Source organism: Pseudorasbora parva, chromosome 3, assembly GCF_024679245.1.
Source record: "Pseudorasbora parva isolate DD20220531a chromosome 3, ASM2467924v1, whole genome shotgun sequence".
Lineage (NCBI taxonomy): Eukaryota > Metazoa > Chordata > Actinopteri > Cypriniformes > Gobionidae > Pseudorasbora > Pseudorasbora parva.
The window spans coordinates 46,312,188-46,336,996 of NC_090174.1; the positions used below are offsets into that span (position 1 = coordinate 46,312,188).

Below are 24,809 nucleotides of genomic sequence, written 5' to 3' on the forward strand. Positions count from 1 at the left end.
ATCCCACCCACTAACAAGTACCATAATGAAGAGATAATCAGTGTTATTCACGTCACCTGTCTGTCATAATGTTATGCCTGATTGGTGTATACTACAGAATAGCTTTAACAGTAAAATAAGAATCAAATAAGAAAGAGAAGCAGGTCATAATCATCGCTAAATGTGGCAATCAGACTATATTTATACCAGAATAAGAGAATCAGACTCAATTTTATAAGTGATAGTGTTTTATGCTATCAACAATAAGTAAATATTGAGTTACTGACATTTTAGACAGACAGATAGATAGATAGATAGATAGATAGATAGATAGATAGATAGATAGATAGATAGATAGATAGATAGATAGATAGATAGATAGATAGATAGATAGATAGATAGATAGATAGATAGATAATATATTAGATAGATAGATAGTATTTCATATTTACCTGGAGATGTAGTTAATCTGATACATTTCTCATACATCTGATACATTTCACATCAGGATTATCGGCTGAACGTTTTTCTACGGCAACAGTGGAATGATCCAAGGCTGGCCTATAAAGAGTATCCAGACGATTCCCTGGATCTGGATCCATCCATGCTGGACTCCATCTGGAAGCCAGACTTGTTCTTCGCCAATGAGAAAGGCGCCAACTTTCACGAGGTCACCACGGACAACAAGCTGCTGAGGATTTTCCAGAATGGAAATGTGCTGTATAGCATAAGGTGCTTTATCACTCGGTAACATAAATCATTAGAAACTATTACATGAAAGATAATCAGAAATGTCTTTCTTTCTCTCTCTCTCTCTCTCTCTCTCTCTCTCTCTCTCTCTCTCTCTCTCTCTCTCTCTCTCTCTCTCTCTCTCTCTCTCTCTCTCTCTCTCTCTCTCTCTCTCTCTCTCCCAGACTCACTCTAATTCTGTCGTGTCCTATGGATCTGAAGAATTTCCCAATGGACATACAGACTTGTACTATGCAGTTAGAGAGCTGTAAGACTCACCATTATCACCTAATCTCATTTTGATCTCATTTCTCTTTTATATGGTCATTATTCTCTCTGATTTCCTCTCTCTAGTTGGCTACACCATGAATGATCTGATATTTCAGTGGTTGGATGAAGCCCCAGTGCAAGTGGCTGATGACCTTATGCTGCCCCAGTTTGTCCTGAAAGAGGAGAAAGACCTGGGATATTGTACAAAACACTACAACACTGGTACAGCACCAAACACCGCAGTACTAATGCTTCAATTTAAGTATATAGCACTACTGTGCACTGTAATGTACAGCACATTGCTATTGCAATTCCACCATTTTTTTTCTTTATATAAGTAGTAAAACATTATAAGTGCTTATATAATAAATGTTATGAGGATAGGTTTTTAGTAGTAAATTTAATTTATGCTTCTCCGTACAAAACTTTGACCGCTATGATATGATGCTAGGTTGTTGCAGGTTTTCTTTTTCTAAATCTTTTTCTAAATATGTTCTTACAATTTTGCTATGGTGTTTTGAGTGGTTGCCAGGGGGTTGCTATGTGTTTGATTAATATAAGAAAATGTAAATGATGCTCATTTATTTTTGCTGTCTAACACGAGTGTGTGTGCTTTACTCAGGTAAGTTCACCTGTATAGAGGTGAAGTTTCATTTGGAAAGGCAGATGGGTTATTACCTGATCCAGATGTACATTCCCAGCCTCTTAACTGTTATCCTGTCGTGGGTCTCCTTCTGGATCAACATGGATGCTGCCCCGGCCCGGGTTGGGCTGGGCATCACTACAGTTCTCACAATGACAACACAGAGCTCTGGATCCAGAGCATCACTGCCTAAGGTGGGAGAGAATCTACTTTATCCACCCATGTGTTTTTTAGAACTTTGCTCATTTAATACATGATCAAAACACTATTTTAGTGACAAAAGTCCTATCAGTGCATCCCTATTTAAAAATGTTCTTCTGTTAATAAACAGCATTTGACAGATAGTGTCTGTTGAATCCAGAATATTCCTTTAACATAGACTGTTTGCTTTAACAATGCTGTGTGTGTAGGTGTCCTATGTGAAGGCCATTGACATCTGGATGGCAGTGTGCTTGCTGTTTGTCTTTGCTGCTTTGCTGGAGTATGCAGCAGTTAACTTTGTCTCTCGGCAACACAAAGAATTCTTCAGACTGCGGAGAAAATTACGAGAGGAACAACGCTACAGAGCTGTGAGTGGCAGTCAGAAACTCTGCTCTGTCGTACATACGTGACACGCATTGAGTGCCCTTAAGAACCACTGTGTCCCTTTGATGTTTCATGAGTAGCCTGCTGGCCCCCTCTAGAGCAGAGAGGGAAGGTCAGTGATGGCATAAAAAGTATGTCATGAATATTGCACTGAGTAATACTATTATTTCCGCATAAAATATGGGGCAACATGAATGGGGAAAAAGTGAAAAAGCTGCAGGATTTTAAATATAGAGAATGTCTTAGTGATGCCGAATACTAAATGTGTAACTGAACTGATAAATTTGTGAAATGTGTCATTTCTGGGCTACTAGCTTCACCAAATGGAAATGCTCAAATTAATTATTGTATTCAAACTCGTTTTCTGTATTTTAATATTGGTTGGTGAGACAGATAGTCCAGCCCGAAGCTCACGCCATTGGTTGATCCAGTGTTGTTGGGTCGAACTCAAATAAACAAATGAAGCAGTTTTTTGATTAAACCACAGACATAGCATTGTTTTTCAATTTGTAACGGCACTCTAAAAAAAATCCCCAATTCAACATTTTCTAGTGACTGATCACATCTAAATTTTTCAGTTGGCTAAATTAAATGTCTGTGAATTGATGCAATTCCAACTAGTATGTTTGCAAACTAAAAAAATTAGATGTGACCAGTCACTAGAAAATTTTCAATTGGAGCCTGAATTCTTTTTTACAGTGGGTCGATCACTTAGAGTGGTTCAGGCTGCAGGATTGACGAATGACTAAAGAAAAGTTATTAGCAAGATTGTAGAAAACTGTACATTTTTCTGTACAACCACCCACTTCTACTTATACCAACTACGGAAATAAGCGCAGTTACAATAGCAAACTATGTGGGAGAGCGTTGCTTTAATGTCACTATATTGTATTGCAATAGGTAAAAGTTCTAAGTCAACTCAATACCAAATAAAAACTTGTTAGCAAATCATTTGTAATTGAAAGAATTTACTGACAAGATCTGGTTATGGTTACACGTAAAATAGTTACAAAATAGATGAATGAGATGATAAAACTTATACCATTAATCGTACCCAGCATGTATAGATTGTTACCAGAGAGAGAGAGAGAGAGAGAGAGAGAGAGAGAGAGAGAGAGAGAGAGAGAGAGCAAAGAGAGCAAAGAGAGCAAAGAGAGCAAAGAGAAGAAGAGCCAAAGAGGAGGCCCCTCGAAGAGAGAGAGAGCCAGAGAAATCAAGAGAGCCAGATAATAAAAGAGACAGAGCAACAGTTACAATCTTCTTTTATCTTTTCCTTGACCATGTGACTGAAACCCTAATGTAAGACATTTAAACTGACCAATCAGAGCAAACTTCCCCCACTGTACTACAGGTGTGGCACCCATTTGGCTTATATGCCTTCAGAATCCCATGTCTTTAGGAATTCCAAATGACCCTGCTGATAAGAAGAGGGGGTTGAAAACAGAACAGCAAATGTCTTTGTTCGATTTCAAATATCAAATATCTTTGATTATTTTTTAATTCTTTCAAATTATTCAATTATTTAAAAATTGAACTGATCAAAGGCAAGAGTAAAGAAGTGTTTAAAATAAATGTTTGTAACTTTCGATTCATCAAAGAATCCTGAGAAAATCACAAGTTCTACATTTATTAAATGTTTTACAAATATTAAATGGCAACTGTTTTCAATTTTGATAATGATACAAAATGTTTCTTAAGAAACCAAATAAGCATATTAGAATGATTTCTGAAGGATCATGCGACACTGAAGACTGAAGTAATGAGGAAAATTCAACCATTTGTTATCACAGGAATAAATGTCATTTGAAATATATTAATATATTATATATTAAAAACAGTCATTTTAAATTGTAATAATATTTCACAATGTTACTGTATTTTTGATCGAATAACTGAATGCAACCTTGGTGAGCATAAGAGATCTCTTTCAAAAACATTAAAAAACGTTACAGACCCCAAACTTTTAAACAGTTGTGTGTGTGTGTGTGTGTGTGTGTGGGTGTGTGTGTGCGCATGACAGGCTATATATATATATGTATATATATATATATATATATATATATATATATATATATATATATATATATATATATATATATATATATATATATATATATATATATATATATATATATATATATATATATTCTTTAAATATGTGAAATGAGTGAAAACATACAAACAACCCCTTAAGAAAAACATCCAGATGCATAATGCTAATGAGAATGGATGGGGGTGGGGGTGGGGGTAATTTTGCTTTTAATGCAAAATCTCACAATGCACTTTTAATGGTCCTAAAAATAGGCCTACACTATCTTTATGCTACATATATTTACTTGTTTTGTCTTTTGATTTTTGAGGTGTATTATGACCCAGACATACCCTTTGTCTGCCTGAAATAGGAGGCTATTCCCAGACTCCTCTCCGGAGTTTTAGTCTGCAAAAATTGCAGTCATTTCCCTTTCTGTGTTACTCTGCTCTTTACCAGCTAGTTGAGAGAACATTGTGGCTTTCTTTGGGACACAGCAGACACTGTCCTGCTACAAAGAGCAGAGAATAAATATTACACTATCCTGTCCTTTTCTATTCCTCCTCCATCTTCCCTCTATCGCCCTGCAGGGCAGACTGTGAGTGTGTGTGTGTGTGTGTTGGTGGGGGGGTGAGGGGTGGCGGCGCTGTGCCCTGTCATTTGCCTCAGGGATGCTGTTGGGCATGTAACATGCAAACATGCATACTGCACTCGAGCTTTTAGGCACACTGTACATATGAAAACACACCCATACCCACACAGTTTGTTTTTGTGAAACCATAGGCGTAATGTTTTTTATACTGTACAAACCATATTTTGTATCCCCCTACACTGCCCCTGCTCCTAAACCTACCCATCACAGGGCATTTTACACTTTCTCAAAAAAAAAAAAAAACTCATCCTGTATGATTTATAAGCATTTTGAAAAGTGGGGACATGGTTAATGTCCTCATATTTCACCCTCTTCTGTAATACCTGTCATACCCATGTCATTATACACATTTGTGTCCTGAAATGTCACACCATTGTGCATGTGGAGTTAGCCATATACATACACTCGTTTGGTCCCAGCAGCACAGTGCGGTAGGCTGTCTGATCTCATATGCACCCAAAGCAACAACCCATACCCAACATGATTCAACACAAATGCATCAAACTGACTGGATCTCATATACTCAAAAAAGCATCCTTTCCCTAAGGAACAAATTCTCTCTCTCTCTCTCGCACACATGCGCGCACACACACACACACACACACACACACACACACACACACACACACACACACACACACACACACACACACACACACACACACACACACACACACACACACACACACACACACACACACACACACACACACACACACACACACACACACACACACACACACACACACACACAATTAAGAGACCACTTAACATTGATTTCTCAGTGTTAAGTGGTCTCTTAATTTTTGCCAGAGCTGTATATTTAAGATATAAACCTGGAAAAGAAAAACCTTGAGGAAAGTCAAAGTAAGCTGGCAGAAAGAAGGGAAAAGAAAATGTTGTTCTTCAGCAACGAAAATTGCTGAAACTGACAAAAAATATTTAGACTAAACGACAAATAGAAAATGCATGTATCTTAGAGATATATTGTTGAAAACACTGAACGGTCCAGAGTGGAATCTGCTCCTTGGCTTAGTTATGTCTTGACAAATTAAAAATATAACTGAAGAAATGTTCATGGCCACCAGAGATTTTTAAGGTACATTGTGACCCCATTTCATGTCCCTAATGCATGGTTATGGAAAAGCCGTGGAGGTCTGCCGAGGAGTGCATGGGAAGAGAATATTTTATTGTTTGAATAAATGATGAATCCGTTTTTAAACGTGTCTTTGTGTTGTCTTCAGGCCTCTGGTCAGGTTGGAGGAGCAGAGATGAAGAACAAAAGCAACAACGTCACAGGGAGCACACCAAGCAAAAGCACACAACGCCAATGCAGCGCCTGCGCACGGGTACATCCACCCACAAACTATATTTGCAAACACACTTTGCTGTTGAATACTTGATTCTGATTGATCAATTGTGACATGGCGCTGTCTAATATCTAATAATGTAATGACCATGATTGATGGCAACGAAACGGTGCTACTTTAAAAGTTTCTCATATTACTCTGCTTTCTTTCTCTTTTTTATAAAAATGCAAGTTCTTAAAGAACAAAAGATTTAAATCTCATACATCTTTAAAAGTTTTTCATTTTCCCAGTTAAAGCAAAGCAAAGCAAAGCAAAGCAAAAAAAAAAAAAAAAAAAAAAAACGAGAGGTGAAGTGCTGGATAAGAGAGAATTTAAAATACGTTAGCTAACTAATGCATAAAAAAGTGACCTATTTTGCATATTAATGCATATTTAAAATGTGTCCGTGTTCATTTATCTTATAAGTAGCCTTGAAATGAGCAATAAACAAACATTTATTAGTAATTTATTTCAAATACACTGCCTATAGAAAGTCATCATACCCTTTGAAAATCTGCATCACATTACATAAAATGTAAAATTTGTAAAAAATGTAAATTTCCCTGGAAAATAAAATAAATTCTAACTTTTTGAGCTATATATAGACCTACATATCATAATAACCCTCATCATCAAAGCGTAAATAAAATTTTAAAACATTCTGGGATTATTAAATTTTTTAGCACATCTAAAAATTGTAATTTTGAACACCTACAGGTCCTTCTCAAAAAATTAGCATATTGTGATTCATTATTTTCCATAATGTAATGATAAAAATTAAACGTTCATATATTTTAGATTCATTGCACACCAACTGAAATATTTCAGGTTTTTTATTGTTTTACTGATGATTTTAGCATACAGCTCATGAAAATCCAAAATTCCTATCTCAAAAAATTAGCATTTCTCTAAACAAGCTATTAACCTAATCATCTGAATCAACTAATTAACTCTAAACACCTGCAAAAGATCCCTGAGGCTTTTAAAAACTCCCAGCCTGGTTCATAACTCAAAACCGCAATCATGGGTAAGACTGCCGACCTGACTGCTGTCCAGAAGGCCATCATTGACTCCCTCAAGCGAGAGGGTAAGACACAGAAAGAAATTTCTGAACGAATAGGCTGTTCCCAGAGTGCTGTATCAAGGCACCTCAGTGGGAAGTCTGTGGGAAGGAAAAAGTGTGGCAAAAAACGCTGCACAACTAGAAGAGGTGACCGGACCCTGAGGAAGATTGTGGAGAAGGACCGATTCCAGACCTTGGGGGACCTGCGGAAGCAGTGGACTGAGTCTGGAGTAGAAACATCCAGAGCCACCGTGCACAGGCGTGTGCAGGAAATGGGCTACAGGTGCCGCATTCCCCAGGACAAGCCACTTTGGGCTAGAGAAGCAGCACTGGACTGTTGCTCAGTGGTCCAAAGTACTTTTTTCGGATGAAAGCAAATTTTGCATGTCATTCGGGAATCAAGGGGCCAGAGTCTGGAGGAAGACTGGGGAGAAGGAAATGCCAAAATGCCTGAAGTCCAGTGTCAAGTACCCACAGTTAGTGATGGTCTGGGGTGCCATGTCAGCTGCTGGTGTTGGTCCACTGTGTTTTATCAAGGGCAGGGTCAATGCAGCTAGCTATCAGGAGATTTTGGAGCACTTCATGCTTCCATCTGCTGAAAAGCTTTATGGAGATGAAGATTTAGTTTTTCAGCACGACCTGGCACCTGCTCACAGTGCCAAAACCACTGGTAAATGGTCTACTGACCATGATATTACTGTGCTCAATTGGCCTGCCAACTCTCCTGACCTGAACCCCAAAGAGAATCTGTGGGATATTGTGAAGAGAAAGTTGAGAGACGCAAGACCCAACACTCTGGATGAGCTTAAGGCCGCTATCGACGCATCCTGGGCATCCATAACACCTCAGCAGTGCCACAGGCTGATCGCCTCCATGCCACGCCGCATTGAAGCAGTCATTTCTGCAAAAGGATTCCCGACCAAGTACTGAGTGCATAACTGAACATAATTATTTGATGTTGACTTTTTTTGTATTAAAAACACTTTTCTTTTATTGGTCGGATGAAATATGCTAATTTTTTGAGATAGGAATTTTGGGTTTTCATGAGCTTTATGCCAAAATCATCAGTATTAGAACAATAAAAGACCTGAAATATTTCAGTTGGTGTGCAATTAATCTAACATATATGAAAGCTTAATTTTTATCATTACATTATGGAAAATAATGAACTTTATCACAATATGCTAATTTTTTTAGAAGGACCTGTAGATTGAAGAATGTTTGCCCAGTCATTCTTGCAGAATTGCTCAAGTTCAGTTCAATCAAATTCTATCCTCTCTTCAAGTCCATCAACAGATTTTCCATCAGATTTAAGTCAGGACTTAGCAACTCAAGGACATTCACCTTCCTATCCTTACGCCATCGCATTGTTCCTTAGTGGTATACTTAGGAGTTGTGTTAGATGGTGAATGGCCTGACCATCTTCAGCTGTCTGCAGAGATGCAGGTTTTCCTCAGAATCCATTTTCCCTTCAATCCTGACCAATCACCCAGTCCCTGCAGAAGAGAAACACCCCCACAACACCATACTGCCTTACACCAAGCTTCACATTATACATGGTGCGTTTTGGGGTGTATGCCGTGTCTGCTTTTTCACGATGTTTTCATGACTTGGTGAAGGTATGACTTTCTATAGGTACTGTAAACATTCTATTCAGCAAAACACTGAAAAAAAATCAGTTTTATTTTAAAAAATAAAATAAATGAAGTAGTACATCTATCAAAATTGATAAATAAGAAATGTTTCTTGGGTATCAAATCAGCATTAGAATGATTTCTGAAAGATCTTGTGACACTGAAGATTGGAGTATCTAATGATGGTGAAAATTCAGGAACAATATTTTTGAAACGTATCAAAGCAGAGAACTGTCATTTTAAATTGTAAAATGTAAGTGTATATTTATTAGGGCCAGAGCACCGATGGTGTGACGACCCTTTTGGAATTTCTGTTTATTTTCTTCAGGAAGAGCAGTTAGCCTCACAGAATCAGGACCTGTACTTCATGGGATACGAGATGGACACCTGTCTGTCCGGGGACGGGCCTCTCTCTGAGGCTGCTGCCATGTTTGCGGGCCTGCCGCCTGGCCACATTCTGTTTGACATCCGCCGGCGCTTCGTGGAACGAGCTAAACGGATCGACACCATCTCACGAGCAGTCTTCCCCCTCAGCTTCCTTGTTTTCAACGTATTCTACTGGTTCACATACAAAGTGCTTAGACACGAGGACATTCACCCTGCCCTGCGACCCTGACTGTCGTTATGACTTCTGAGCTTCCCAATATCCATTTTTGTGAGCCAGCCATCCCATGTGAGAATGACTTCCTGTATCAAGGACATTGAGGGAAAAAATGTCTAGGAGAAGGTGCAACACGTTCTCGCTGCATGAGTGAGCTATATATGCATGTGTCTACAAACACAAACCCCTAGTTTATATGCAGAATGACTGAACACTTAGATGCAAGTCTTTTATTTTTCTTGCACTGAGCACATGTTCCTGTCTGTCCAAATAAACGTAACAAGTGATTTGTTCCTTGGGGATGTTTTTTGAGGAAGACATTGCATATACCTTATGCTTTGTGGATGATAAATAACTGTAAACGACACTAATTCAAGATATAATAGTTACAGTGAATAAGACAGCGTATGTTTGATTGTGGTTACAGTGGTGGGTCACAAGGAAGGATTTGTTTGGCATCTACTTTCTACTCATGTACAGACATCTTCATTAATGGAAACGTACTTTAATCAATACTACACTATCATTTAATTGACAGGAATCAAATCAGCTATAAAAAAAGCCATTGATTTCTCTTATCAGGCTTAAAATATGTCTCCCCAGGTTGATCTAACAATGTGCCTGTACTTACTACAGCAGAAAGACAAGCATTAAGATTCTCCTATATATAGCTGCCAAGTTCTCACATTCATTTAACTTGTGGCATGTCCCCTCCTTGTTCCATCCCAAGCTAACACAGAAACACAATTGAGTCTGAGTGAAGAACCATCTTCCTCTGTGGGATACATCATTTGCTTTAACCCAACAGCAGCATGACAACAGATCTGCTGTTTAACTAAATTTAACCAAATCTGCCATTTTGGTCCCCTATGGTGTACTTTGCATGGGACTTGATTTGGAGAAAAAGATTGATACGGATGTTGAAAGAAAGGCAAGTCATTATAACTGTATACAGCTTTTATTGACAGCGATGGTAAACAACAAAAGCAGCACCTGGCCCAGCTTAGAACTGGATGACCTGGCCCTGGAAGAGAGAGAATAGAAATTATACGTTAATACTCTTAATAACAGTCAATTTGTCAGTTTCCAACAGTACTCTCTAATGCCAAACTAACTGCAATTCAACACAATACAAGGTGTTAGGTCCGCCCTTTTTCCAATACGCACAGATTATGAACTGGTTTGACTACTCCGTACTTTAATAGTACATATTTAAAAGCCCAAACATTCAATTTTACCATTACATTGATATTAGCCAGGGCTCCCACACTTCAATGAACTTCCGAGACTAGTTTTGCAGTTACTGTAGAACAACTTATTTTAATATAAATCATGCTTTCCTTTTACGGAGATTGAAAAAAATCCACTAAAAGAGCATTTTCTAGCTGAAGAAATCTTTGAGGAGTATAACCACAACTCGTTCACTACAAAAACATACATCAAATGTATATACCCAAAATTGACAAAAACCCTGAAGACAATTAACGGCTAAAATGGATTCAAACCACCATTTCACTTGCATCCAAAATTTAATCTTTATTAATACTTCCAAATCCACCTTTTTACTTGTTCTTTCACTAGCAGATGTGCACTTCTCATACCTTTCTCTTCTTGTCTCCTCCAAGCTCAAAGTGTTTGCATCTCTTAATGGCCAACATCCTCTTTGAGCGGCAGTTGGGCTCCACGCACTCCAGCCTCAGCACAATCTTCTTTGTGGTTTTAGCCTACGGCAAAAGGAGAGGCAATTACACCTGATATTTGGCCTGTGCAATATTGAAGAAAAATGCGATATGCAATATCTTGTTAAATAATGCGATAGATGTGATACGATTTTGCTATTAGTGTGTAAAATCCATTTAAAAACTGAGCATGAAAATGCGTTTCGCATTCTTTCTTTGGAAAAGAAAGCATTCGGAAAGTGACCAGCAGTTTTTTAGCGAACATTTATGTTACAAATCGTTCATGTTTCAGTGCGTGAACAGACAGCGTGAGACTGCAAGTTATTGTTTTTCACAAATTGCGTTTAACAACTCTTTAACGTCAAGCAAGTCCCACAAGTAACAGTCATGTGTCCAGTGTATTCTCTGCGTCCACTTAAAATGTACACTTTTCACAACATTGAAGTAGCCTATTAAAATCCTTCAGATATTGCCTGACATTGCAAAATGCATATTGCGATAAATTGCACAGCCCTAAATGATATTTAAACACCCGTAAGATAAACAATTAATATTTAGGGCAAGCTTAGTTTCTCCACACACAAAAGATATATAAAGCCAACTACGGCACTTATGACAATCGTTTGTGGAAGGTTCAAATATACATTTACATTCTTAAAATACTTAAGGCACCATTTAAACCAGGGGCTTGATGCACAAAATGGCATTGAAATGTGCGCATGCTATTTTTCATGGTTACATCAGGCATATTTCATGCAAAATATCCCTGTTCACTTTAGTTTGGTCGTAGAACGGTCCATTGGTAAGTCTGAAAAGATCAGATACCATTCAACCACTGCTGCACAGATTCTTTTGTTATATCTGATTCTTTCTGTTATATCTGATGTAAATATATATTACAATTAGGCTTTAACAGATATTTTGATTATAAATACTAATTTATATATTATTAACACGCAGATAAAAATGTACTAAACAACATGACTGCACATGGCATTTACAGTCTGCATTTTATATTTTCCTAACAAACATGGCATCATGTGGACGGGAATATGCATGTCTAGTAAAACTAGGCATTGCAAGCTCCATATATATGAATATATTAATTCGTTTTATAAAAGGAATTAAGCAGTTCCTGGTGTATACGTTATAAATCTAGCTCTTTCGCACCCATTTTAGGATGAAATCTACTTTAAGTTTAACACACAAGGCCCCTGGTATTAAGATCTGGTAATCTGATTGGAAGCGGTCAGGCACAATAGAACATGATTTACAACCGGTGGTAATCTGCAAATGGTGTTTACACGACACTGTTGAACTGAAAACTTTTGCTCATTCACACAATAACAGCATTATGGGGGCTTGTAAATACAAGTTTTTAAAAACGATGCCTTTACTCCCTTGATGTAAACATACATTTGCAAAAACCGATATAAAGCGCATGCATGCACGTTACGTGTGTCCATGGGGTATTTCTTGATAAAGTGACATCGCCAACTACTGGCCTGGCATGCATATCTTTAGTCATTTGCACAGATCAGTGTGAATGGTGATAGTTTTGACAAAGTTGTCATCTTTTTAAATACATTTGTGTGTAAACATATCCGTAAATGCATGGCAACTACACCTTGATAAAAAAAAAAAAAGTGATTGGATCAACTAAACCTTATGGTTCTCATTTGTACTAAGTACTGCCCATTTGTGTGAACCTAAAATGAATGCTAATATCAATTAGACATGTAAATGTCTAAAGCTCAATGTTTAGTCATGCCAAAAAAGAAATCCAAGCATGTCAACAAAAAATTAAGAGTTTAAAATAGCCACATACAATCAGATGAATATAAAAACGCCTTAAACACTTCTTTGGTAACATGTTGAGATATTTTGACTTTGAGAAGAACTCTTGCATCCATACTCCAGACCCAACATACCTTTTTACGGAAAATTGGCTTCGTTTGTCCTCCATAACCACTCTGCTTTCTGTCGTAACGCCTCTTACCTAGAACGGACAGATTAACAAATGCGGTTAGCTCTTCAGACAGCTAGCGAAATTTACACCGTTCAACGTCCCATTGAGTTCTCACGACTTACCCTGGGCGTACAGTGAGTCTTTGCCCTTCTTGTACTGGGTCACTTTATGTGGCTGGTGCTTCTTGCATTTTTTGCAGTAGGTCCTGCGAGTCTTCGGTACGTTGACCTGCGGATAAACAAACGAGTTGTCAATGAAAAGCGATGCAGTCTGAATTCATTACAGCGGCGCTGTGAAAACTAACACGAGAAAGATTAGCGCTCGTGCTAATTAGCATTTTCACTAAGTATGCACACAATATCCGTAACTTCAAAGGGGTTAATAATGTATTCGAATATACAAAGATAAAAAGCAAGAGTTGTATTTAGCTTATTTCAAATGCCAATCGCATGCGGCTACAATTGAAACATCTACACTACAAGTAGGAAACATCGGCAAATAGAGAACAATCACCTCATTTCTCACATAAACAATTAAAATGAAACATTTTACAAGGTGCCGATGCTATATACATTCACATCGTGCAATTTGTTTGTGTCTAGGTTGTTCACACATTTAGGATTAAAACAGATTCTAGATGAAAGTCCACAGGACAACATTACGCACCATGGTTGCCCTCGCGGCGCAGGAGCAAAGAGGAAGTAGCGACGTCACTCAGAGCATTAGTACCGGGTCGCACCAATGAGATCTCGCGCTGTTTGCTCTTAAACGATACTACCACCTAATGGTCGAGTTGTCGAGATACCAAGCATGCACAGGAATACCAGTATTGTTTTAAGTTTTTAAATGAATAATGTTCATGATAACACCGGCGGCGTAGAAGGTAAATAGTATTTAGACAATCTGTAAAGACTCGACTATTTATTTCTATTTATCGCGACATTTATCAAAACGTGGCACCTCAGAAAGGACATCAACAGCAATAGTAACAAATTGTTTTGGAAAATAATCAAAATTTCACAAAATGTTCTGAATATGGAACTCCTATATCACAATAAATTCAAGGAAAATTCCGCTATAAAAGAACATTGTTTGCTGGACCAAAAAAGAAGATATTCAATTAAAAAAATACTTACATTAGCCTATACTTTTGCACAGTTTTATAGCTGAAAACACAAAATTGAAGAAGTTTGTTTTCATTATAAGGAAAAAGGGGAGACACCAGCTTTAGAGACAACAGACACACATCAAATAAGTAAATATATATTTTAAATAGCCTAAATAAAATAAAAATACATTCAGGATAAAGAAATAAATGGCATGTATTCTCAGACAGTTTAAGATCCTCTATCAAAGTACATATGTTTAACACATTTTTTTTTTTAAAAATTACTGATAAGAAGTAAACACAGTTCCTTGTGAAAAAACAAACGTTTGGAAGTGTTCTGAGTAATCTATCCTCGTGTAAAAAGAATTTCCCAAGAATAATAAATATTCTGTTAATTACCAAGTCAAGTGTTTCATCTTTCAAATATACCAAATATATATTTTTTCCCTTGTTTGGGGGTGGGGTGGCGTGGGGTGGGGTGTGGGGGGGCATGTTTGCAATCATAAAAAAGATGTTCTGTGTTCAAGCCTGATCAACACAAAAATACTAACTGTTGACATCAAGACCAAATGACATCTTAAAAATTCTCTGGTAGGCTATATAATATACTCAGTTAAGAATTTTAAAGTCCTTTGTTTTAAGCGACCAGGGAAAGTATGTTGTACAGTATTATAAATTGTCTACGGTCACAGCTACAATATTTGTTTTTCAGTTTTAAAGTTTACAGATTTTGTAATTTCGCCTTGGCTTGCTCAGTTGGGGACACTAAAATTATGATCAAATTATTCAACTAATTATACAAATAAAATGTATGAATTAGGCTTTAATTAATTCTATAAACTATAATACAGATCTGCCAACATTGTCGCTATATGATAAATTAAAATAAGCTGATCACTGTTTTCTCCAGAACGACTGTACAGCCAAATCTAATTTTGTTGCAGTATTGTCCTGTTTGACACTGTGAAGCTGCTTTGACACAATCATGATTGTAAAAGCGCTATAATATAAATAAAGTTGATTGATTGATTGATGGATTAATTTATTTTGAGGTAATGTATGTAGATTATTTGTTTTATTAGGCTAATTGTACTTGGCCTAAATCATGAATAAATCAGAGGTGAGGTTATAAACATGGTAATATTTAGTAATGCTTTTTTTATTGGTGTTCCTCATTTGTTATTGTTTGGTTTGTTAGAGAATAGCTACCAGAGAATAGTTAACGAACAAATGGCTAGTAGAAAAAAAAAACTGGCAGTGCAGCTGTGTGCCTACTGGCCATCTGAGATGTTTATATGGACTGGCACATGCAGCATGCTGCTGGCTGCCAGTATCATCACCATGGCGACACTCACTAGGTCATTCCTGATGAGCAATAATAACATCTGCCTGACCCAATGTCTTCAAGGTGCTTTTGTAGTGCATACTGCACATTATACTGGCCTGCTAGATGTAAGTAATTCACGCCTCCACATTCATGGTTTAGCTTAACATGCCTTCTAAACAAAATCACCCTCTCAACTACACACACACACACACACACACACACACACACACACACACACACACACACACACACACACACACACACACACACACACACACACACACACACAAATACGGGCATGCTCCTGGAGCTTTGATTAATAACACCTGATTGTACATGTTTGCCTTTCCATTGCTCCCTTCATGCAGATTAACGAGGTTAATTAAAGTGAAATAATTTGAAAAGACAAAAAAACAAACCATGTGTGTGTGTTTGTGTGTGTGTGTGTGTGTGTGTGTGTGTGTGTGTGTGTGTGTTTGTGTGTGTGTTTGTGTGTGTGTGTGTGTGTGTGTGTGTGTGTGTGTGTGTGTGTGTGTGTGTGTGTGTGTGTGTGTGTGTGTGTGTGTGTGTGTGTGTAGGGATGTTTTTTAAGATCCAGCAATTGAGAAAATGTGTCTGATTTGCAACCCAAAAGAAATTAACATTAACATACTGACATTTTATTAGAAATTAAGCACTGCTTTGACCAGATAGGACTTCATCTGGCCTAATGCAGTAAACAAATTGTGACATTTTGTGATAATGTCATGTTGAAGGATCCGTGGCGATTTTCACTACTATAGTTTTCCCATTATTGTTAGAGCCAATAATGTTAGCGCAACATGAACTGATATTTTGAGAAATGTTGTTAACCAAACATTTAATGGATCCCATTGACTTCCATAGTGTTATGTTCCTTACTATTGACCTCTGTGGGTTCCTATTAACGTGTTGGTTACCCATATTCAAAATATCTGTCAAAATATTTGTGTTCAGCAGAATAAAGAAACTAATACAGGGTTGGAAAAACCTAAGGGTGAATAATAATTATGGCAGAATTTTCTTTTTTTCTGGGTGAAGTCCCTTTAAATAAATAAAAATCGTATTGGAACACAGAACTCATACAGTCATGTATATGAAGGTCTATTTTTTGCATGGTGTGTCTGTATTTGTATAGCTAACCGGTTATTTTATTTGTGACAATTTAGTGTACAATATAGAATGTGATATTATGATATCATCGTTCATATAGGCAAAAAGCATATTTATTTTTGTAAATTCTTTCGCATTTGTATTCCGTAATAATTTCTTCTGATTATTTGGTTTCTTTTAGGAATGCAGAGGATGTTGTCCACAGGGGGGCGCCAAACAGTTGAAGGCCTTTACCTTTTATTTAAACAGGGGACAGGGTCAGGAGACAAGTTTATGCCGACCAACCAGCGAATTTACGAAAACTACGTCGAAGTTGTAAGTGTAACCCTCTCTTATGCTCATATTGCTTTTTAATTTGATTTTTTTAAATCTGTAATTGTTTGACTGGGCACACTTGGTTGCAAAAAAATATTTACATCTTTAAAGTTAAAAATGGAAAAACAAACTAAGTTAGGCCTATGAAATGAAGAAAATAAACAAAGATAATGCATGTGCTTCTTCTAATAAGCAAAATATAAGTATTAGTTTATGTCAGCAAAATACTAGTAAACAGTTAGTTAGGCACAGGAAAACTACAGCTTGTATGACAAAAGCAATTAATGAGGAAAAGCAAAGTAAAGACCTGCCGGTCGGTGTCTTCAGCAGGCGCTGTGTTTGGTAGCTGCAGTCATTAAGTTTGTTTAAGAAACTATTCATTGTAGTTTTATACACAATTTAGGGCACAGGTGAAGAAAAGCATTCAGGCCACAAGTTAAAACAAAGTATTTAAAAGATGTAAACAGTTATTAGCCCAGATTTTTATGAGCCCGAATACAATCAGCATTAGCCACCACAGGCAGAAGCTAGCCTCAAGTTCTTTGCTCATTTAACTACAAATATGGAGAATGACATCAAGAACTGACAGAAAACTCCTAGATGGCTTAATAATCGTTCATCAGATGTTATCATCTTCACCTTGACCGAGTTAGCGACCCGAGACATCATTCACTACCCTCCTTATCATTCTATTTTTAGAGTTAGACATCAACCTTCTTAGTATCCTCAAACAATCAATTTAAAACAATATAAGAAGAAAAATAATAGAATTATAACTGAATTCCTGTTTTCCACTAGTTTTTTTGTAGGGTCGCTAACGACACAAGGTGTGTACGATGTATGTAGGCTATATTGTTTGCACAATGATAAATTAGTCTATAATGACAAAATAGGTGTAATTCACCTTTATTCCACAAGGTGGCAATGTCTGATATGCAATTATGAAGTGACGTTACACTCATAGTTACCTCAGGCAGAAAATCTGCAAAACTTGAATGGCTTAGTGATTTACTGCAGAGAGCAAGTACTGAATGCAATCAGATATTAGTGTCAGTGTCACTTGATTAAGGATGTGCTCAAGAAGCTGTCAGTGATCAAAGTAGCCTATTGATTTTAAAGACCTTGAAAATGATTTTGGAGTAACTTAGTATGCGTGAGATCCATAGACTGTAAAAAATAAAAATAAAAATCCGATAAGCCGTTCTGAAGCTTAAAGTAGGGGCGAGCTGGGCGTTGCCATCTTGCGAGCGAGTCATCGCGTGTCACTCCCGGATAACAGAAGATGGGCAAAAAGGCGGGATGTGCGCGATGAGGTGACACCAAGCCTTCAGTCTCCCTCTCAGAACTTACTGAATACTGAAGCTTTCGCGCCTCGATTGCCCCCCGGTGACCGGTCCCAGTATAGCCGCCCCTCTGTGTTTTCTAATGGACACAAGGCAAACTAAACAATAAAATTACACTTCAAATATTTTTCCCCCAAAGTTAGTTTATGACATTGAAGGCAGTTATCATCACAATGATTTCATTTCAAGTGTTTGTTTTTAAAATAAGTTTAGTTTTAGTTAGTTATTTGATGCTTTAAAAACGGGGGGTGTGACATCATGATTGACAACTGAGATCAACGTCTTCTCTGAGTGAAGTTGTCACTGAGACACTAACAGACTTTTTCCCGAATTTTTGGGAGCAGATTGGAGCTTTAGCTTTAATTTCCACATTTCCATAACTGTTTATTTCACACCAACATAATTCATTGTTCTGCATTTGAGTGTGGGTGGGCTTTTGATATCGCAGCTGTACTTCCTGCTCTAATTCCTGCGCTCTACTGCACAACTCCGGTCCCGAAATCGCTACTGTGCAGACTCGGTCCCAAGATGTCAGCGCCTTGCAGGCCGCCTGAAAGCTTCAAATATGGCAAGCGGAAACGCATGATGTCGAGTCGTCCATATTTTTTACGGTCTATGGGTGACACAATGACTATAGATGGCGGATAAATTGCTATCCACCTGTAACCATGCCCTTAATTATGCAGGCTTTATATAATGTAAACGAATGAGTTATAAAAAAAATTCACCCCCCTCACAGTTGTCATGAAGATCAAATTTAGCCGTATAGGCCAAAACCACAATTTGTACCAGGCTGTAAACATGTTTTTTTCTGCTGTAAAGTTGAGAATTTTAACATGGGGCTCAATGAGATTCTGCTTCCTTCTGGAGCCTGTACCCCTAGAGCCTGAACCCCTAGAGGCCAGTTGAGGAATTGCAGTTTACATTACTTTCGTATTGGCTTCAAGAGAGATACCGGGAGGTTGCCGCTTGGCGAGATCGCGAATATGAGTCAGACGCTGAATGAAACGGACAAGGACAAAGGGATCATGATTGTATAAAACATTTGCTCAAACTAAACCCTTCCAAGCTCCAAAAGGTAACGAAATATGTTTTATTTTATTATTTTGTAATTCCTCTTAACATCAGGAGCTTTATATATTATCATGACATATAGAGGTCTATCCATGTTTAATATAGATCCGGGTCACTAACGACCCGAATATATAAGAATGTTTGGCGAAACAGTCATGCATAAGGGCACCTTAAATTGCAAATACACTATCCATTTAGTGATGTCATGTCAGGATGTAAGATCAGCAGATCTTAAACAGATTCTCAAATTTGAAATCCCACAGTGGATTTCATTTCAATTTAAAGGATTTTTCACCACCACATTTTTTTTGTGCCTGCAGACCTGCCAGAATGGGACGCTGATGAAGAACCTGATTCACTTTTGGAGTAGGCTGAAGGAAATTGTATGTTGTTCTCTAATTTTGATCTCTACTGTATATATGTACAGTGCCTTGCGAAAGTATTCGGCCCCCTTGAACTTTGCGACCTTTTGCCACATTTCAGGCTTCAAACATAATGATATGAAACTGTAATTTTTTGTGAAGAATCAACAACAAGTGGGACACAATCATGAAGTGGAATGAAATTTATTGGATATTTCAAACTTTTTTAACAAATCAAAAACTGAAAATTTGAGCGTGCAAAATTATTCGGCCCCTTTAAGTCAATACTTTGTAGCGCCACCTTTTACTGTGATTACAGTTGTGAGTCACTTGAGGTATGTCTCTATCAGTTTTTCACATCGAGAGACTGAAATTTTTGCCCATTCCTCCTGCAGAACAGCTCGAGCTCAGTGAGGTTGGATGGAGAGCGTTTGTGAAATGCAGTTTTCAGTTCTTTCCACAGATTCTCGATTGGATTCAGGTCTGGACTTTGACTTGGTCATTCTAACACCTGGATATGTTTATTTTTGAACCATTCCATTGTAGATTTTGCTTTATGTTTTGGATCATTATCTTGTTGGAAGACAAATCTCCGTCCCAGTCTCAGGTCTTTTGCAGACTCCATCAGGTTTTCTTCCAGAATGGTCCTGTATTTGGCTCCACCCATCTTCCCATCAATTTTAACCATCTTCCCTGTCCCTGATTGTTGTCCTATGGACAGAGTCTCCAACCTCAGCTGTAGATCTCTGCAGTTCATCCAGAGTGATCATGGGCCTCTTGACTGCATCTCTGATCAGTCTTCTCCTTGTATGAGCTGAAAGTTTAGAGGGACGGCCAGGTCTTGGTAGATTTGCAGTGGTCTGATACTCCTTCCATTTCAATATTATCGCTTGCACAGTGCTCCTTGGGATGTTTAAAGCTTGGGAAATCTTTTTGTATCCAAATCCGGCTTTAAACTTCTATATACCAACATTTCCCTCTAGCGTTTTGAGCGCTTAAATACCTTCCATGGATTCTTAACACCTCTGATATGCCATTGTGTTCATGCACTCAACATATATGTCTGTGATTGGCTACAGTGATCAACACTCTTCACCAAGCACTTGCACAGATATACACGGGAGCATTTGAAATCGAGTTCTATCAACGCATCCCCAACATATCCACTGATAGACGGATCTGCTGATAGATGCCTGCTTTCAAATTCTCCTGTGTGTATCTGTTTAAACGCTCTGTGAAGAGTGTCATTAAAGAGCGTTAGCCAGTCCATTGACCTAGAGAGCAGCTTAGGCCGATAGTCCATGGTGGTGTCAACTGAGGGAGGAGCCATGGTGGAGACTTACCTTACTATGTCCATGGGATGACTGACATAAACAAAGCTGATTGAAATGAAACCTGGGTGCAGATGGAAAGCAGATGAGATGGGGCAACATCACTGTTCATGGAGATCAAACCATGGCGATGTGCGTCCGAGGTGGAGCCAGAGAGAAGGCAGAGCCAAAATAATCCGAAAGGGTGGAGAGATGTGGTCAGGGTGACGTCCAGCCAAGTCGGAACCGTAGAGGGCTGAGAGAGAGAGGAGCCAAGGCAAAGCCGATAGGTCGACGGACAGAAGTGAAGTGATGGTTTCAGTGGCTGGAGGTGGAGACCAGGGAAAGGGAAGTTGGGCAGGAACTCTGGAGACACAAGAGACTTTGAGCTGAACGGGATTATGGGGGATGGGAGATTAAGGTAAGCATCTTCTATTTTAAAATGATATGTAGAGGCCAGCTTCACTAGTAGTCACACACTGGCACAGGATTTTGCAGACTGGCACACCTTTTCAGACTCTGTTGGGGGCTCGGGCTCCGGGACAGGGGTAGCTAAGTTCTCATGGCTTGTTCATTGCAGCAGGCTCTCTCTCTCTGTCTGTGGTGGGCTTTGGCATCGTATATGAACGTGTTAGGTGATGGGCTCTGGACCAGGAATGGGGCTGGTAAAATCCTCCGCTGGGCCGATGGTGAATCCATTGTTTACCACCACCCACTCAACAAAGGTGCAGAAATACTCTTTACATTGCAGAATCCTCGTTACCTTATATATATATATATATATATATATATATATATATATATATATATATATATATATATATATATATATATATATATATATATATATATATACACACATATATACACATATAGAGTATGTGTAGTCAGTTCTGGTTTCGTTTAAACTGTGATTCTTAATTTACCTGATTGAGTTCCTACTTAGTTTTCTTTGGTTATTAGTTAGCTATACCTGTTCTGTTTCAGTGTATCGTCATCTGTGTATTTAAGCTCTAAGTTTCCTTTGTCTGTTATCATCTAAGTTTATCGTGGTTGTGTTTGTATATAGATGTGTGTATGTGTGTTTGCATTATTTATTACTGTTAAAATACATGCAGTATTTTTTTTTACTGGCAAATTCCTTGCAGACGCCGGTTTTGCACTAGCATATCTCAAATAAAACATTAAAAGCTACACATTTTGATTCCATGCAGTTTAATTTAATTCTTGTGCAAACCATTTGCTAAAATATAACAAGCATCTAGGGTTTCATACAGATTCTGTTATTAACATTGTATAATCCTTTTCTCTAGTTTCCTCTTAATCCAAATCCTGCAGTTAATAACATTACGGCTTAATTGCTTCAATTGTTTCTGAAAGCAAAAAAATCCTTCAGTTTATTCAAAAATATTCCTGTCCAAATCTCTATTTTCTAGGTGTGTGCATTTCTAAAACATGCGCCTGTCTCTTTAAATTGGAAGCAGCTATGCTACAGTGACATGTGTGTGTCCTTTCCTCTGCTCTCACTCAGCTGTTTGAAATGATGACAGATGCCTTATAGACACACAGTCAAGATATCCCCCATTGAACCATCAGGCTTCCCTTTTGACCTTTGTCATGATGCAATCCACCTCTCAGGTTATTTTCTCCAGTATCTTTTTCAGTGCACATGTAATTACACACATTTCCCTATCTTCCTTTCTGAATGTCCTTACACACACACACACACACACACACACACACACACACACACACACACACACACACACACACACACACACACACACACACACACACACACACACACACACACACACACACACACACACACACACACACACACACACACACAGAGGCATCTGCCCAGCACTGCTGCTGAGACTGTGACCTCCAATGCCTTAGCATCCCTGTGGTTGTTTTCTAAACCAATCTGTTCTCTTTTCCTTGCTGTCCCCTAACACACACACACACACACGTGCCCACCCGCCTGCCCCCGCGGTGCAGCTAAACGTCCCTAGTGACACTGAAAAATGTCGCTACTTATTCTTCCCTTTCCTTTACACCTGTCTCTCCCCTTTCTCTTTTTCCTTGCCCTTTATGAGGTGCATTTCTCCTACAGTATTTCTATCTCCCTTTGTAGCCAACATTCCATCCTTACAGCTCGTCTTTTCCCCCCTCTGTCTCTCTCTCTCTCTCTCTCTCTCTCTCTCTCTCTCTCTCTCTCTCTCTCTCTCTCTCTCTCTCTCTCTCTCTCTCTCTCTCTCTCCTCTGTCTCTGCCACCTCCCTTTGCCTTCATCCTTACCACCCCCTCCCTTTTTCCTTCTCTCTCTCTCGCTCTCTCTCTCGTTCTCTCTGCCTCTCCCTCTTTCTTGTTCTCCCTCCCTCCCTCCCTCACTCTGAAGCACTGCAGTAAAGTGTGTTGATGGGATTGAGGTGGTTTTCTCTGCACTGAGAGAGAGAGAGAGAGAGAGAGAGAGAGAGAGAGAGAGAGTGAGAGAGAGAGACTGCAGCATGCTGCATTGCAATCACACTAGAGCACATGAGAATCTGCCCACAAAAGCACACGTGTGCATCCATTCAGCCGTTGGATTCTCCGCAGCACGATGTTTGCGAGTGCGTGAGCTCATTCAAAGAGGGTAACTTGTGTCTTTAGGTGTCTAAATCTGCTATCCCCCCCCCAACATACACGTACATTGGCAACTCCTCCCACTCCTCCTCCGAGCCCCCCATCCACCCAGGTCGACAGCAGGACGGCGTAGCGATTCCGGACGCAGCGCTGAAACCAGAGCTTCGCCCTGACGCGGACGTATACAGGCAGGCAAAGACGTGGCATTTGGTTCTTGTGTCACCTGAGGGATTATAATGCGGTGTTTTTTTGCAGGAAACAGCTGGAATCAGTGCCGCTGAAGATTCTCTAGGAGACTGAACGCTTTCGGTGGGTGTCTGTCTTGCGTGTGTGTGCATACCGGTTGTTTTTTCTGAGCCATTGGACTGACGCACGGATACTGCAGCAGAACTGCAGGGGCCTGGACGTTAACCTGGAGGACATGAAGACCCAGTGGATCCCCCACCCCTGAGCTCCAGACCCTACTGCTGCTGACATTCTGCTGAGGTGCTGCTCTCTCCTATGCTCTGGAGATTTTTGGGAAGTGTGTGTGGTGGTGGTGCTGCAATGTTGTATTGCAATTGAACATATGGGGCTTAGTGCTTCGTGTGTGTGTGTGTGTGTGTGTGTGTGTGGGTAAATGATGGCTAAAAGATTGTGACAGTGTGTGTCTGTGTCGTAGCTGTCTGCTGACTGCTCTGTGCATGTGTGTGTGTGTGTGTGTGTATGGTATAGCTGAGCCGAGCTCCCAGAGGCCGATAGGATGCTGACAGCTCGCGATGGAGCTCGAGATGAAGCTCAGAAGCTGCACAGGAAATGGATGAAGCACCAGGCCTTCATGGCTGAACTGGCCCGCAACAAAGAATGGCTTGCCAAGATCGAACAGGTGAGTCACAAGGGCTGAAATGAAAGAAATGTGAGAGAGGAGAAAAAGAATCATATACAGGAGAATGCTACTTACACAAGGTGCTCTTCAGGTGACTCCATGGGCCCTAAGACATGTTCAACACATTGACTTGTTCATACATGACCACAGTTTCTTTGTAAATGT

General features: G+C 39.0%; 3 protein-coding genes across 5 annotated transcripts in view; 2 read left to right on the forward strand and 1 right to left on the reverse strand.

Moving 5' to 3' along the window:
• Positions 1-10,320, forward strand: part of glra4b (glycine receptor, alpha 4b) — a 21,972-nt gene extending 11,652 nt beyond the window's left edge. For all 3 annotated transcript variants that reach the window (XM_067439188.1, XM_067439189.1, XM_067439190.1), the window contains 7 exons: positions 488-711; positions 894-976; positions 1,063-1,200; positions 1,601-1,815; positions 2,032-2,190; positions 6,132-6,236; positions 9,262-10,320. In XM_067439188.1, coding sequence (XP_067295289.1) covers positions 488-711; positions 894-976; positions 1,063-1,200; positions 1,601-1,815; positions 2,032-2,190; positions 6,132-6,236; positions 9,262-9,549 — 1,212 coding nt within the window. In that variant the 3' untranslated portion in view covers positions 9,550-10,320. The remainder of the gene's footprint in view (positions 1-487; positions 712-893; positions 977-1,062; positions 1,201-1,600; positions 1,816-2,031; positions 2,191-6,131; positions 6,237-9,261) is intronic.
• A 153-nt stretch (positions 10,321-10,473) lies between these two features.
• On the reverse strand, positions 10,474-13,897 carry rpl36a (ribosomal protein L36A). The gene is made up of 5 exons (XM_067439194.1): positions 13,849-13,897; positions 13,305-13,410; positions 13,145-13,212; positions 11,136-11,258; positions 10,474-10,558 (listed from the first exon to the last, which is right to left on the reverse strand). Exons 1-5 carry the CDS (start codon positions 13,849-13,851, stop codon positions 10,538-10,540), a joined length of 321 nt encoding a protein of 106 aa, XP_067295295.1. The 5' UTR covers positions 13,852-13,897; the 3' UTR covers positions 10,474-10,537.
• A 10,600-nt stretch (positions 13,898-24,497) lies between these two features.
• Positions 24,498-24,809, forward strand: part of sptbn4a (spectrin, beta, non-erythrocytic 4a) — a 39,216-nt gene continuing 38,904 nt past the window's right edge. The window contains 1 exon segment of the mRNA XM_067439195.1: positions 24,498-24,644. Coding sequence (XP_067295296.1) covers positions 24,522-24,644 — 123 coding nt within the window. The 5' untranslated portion in view covers positions 24,498-24,521.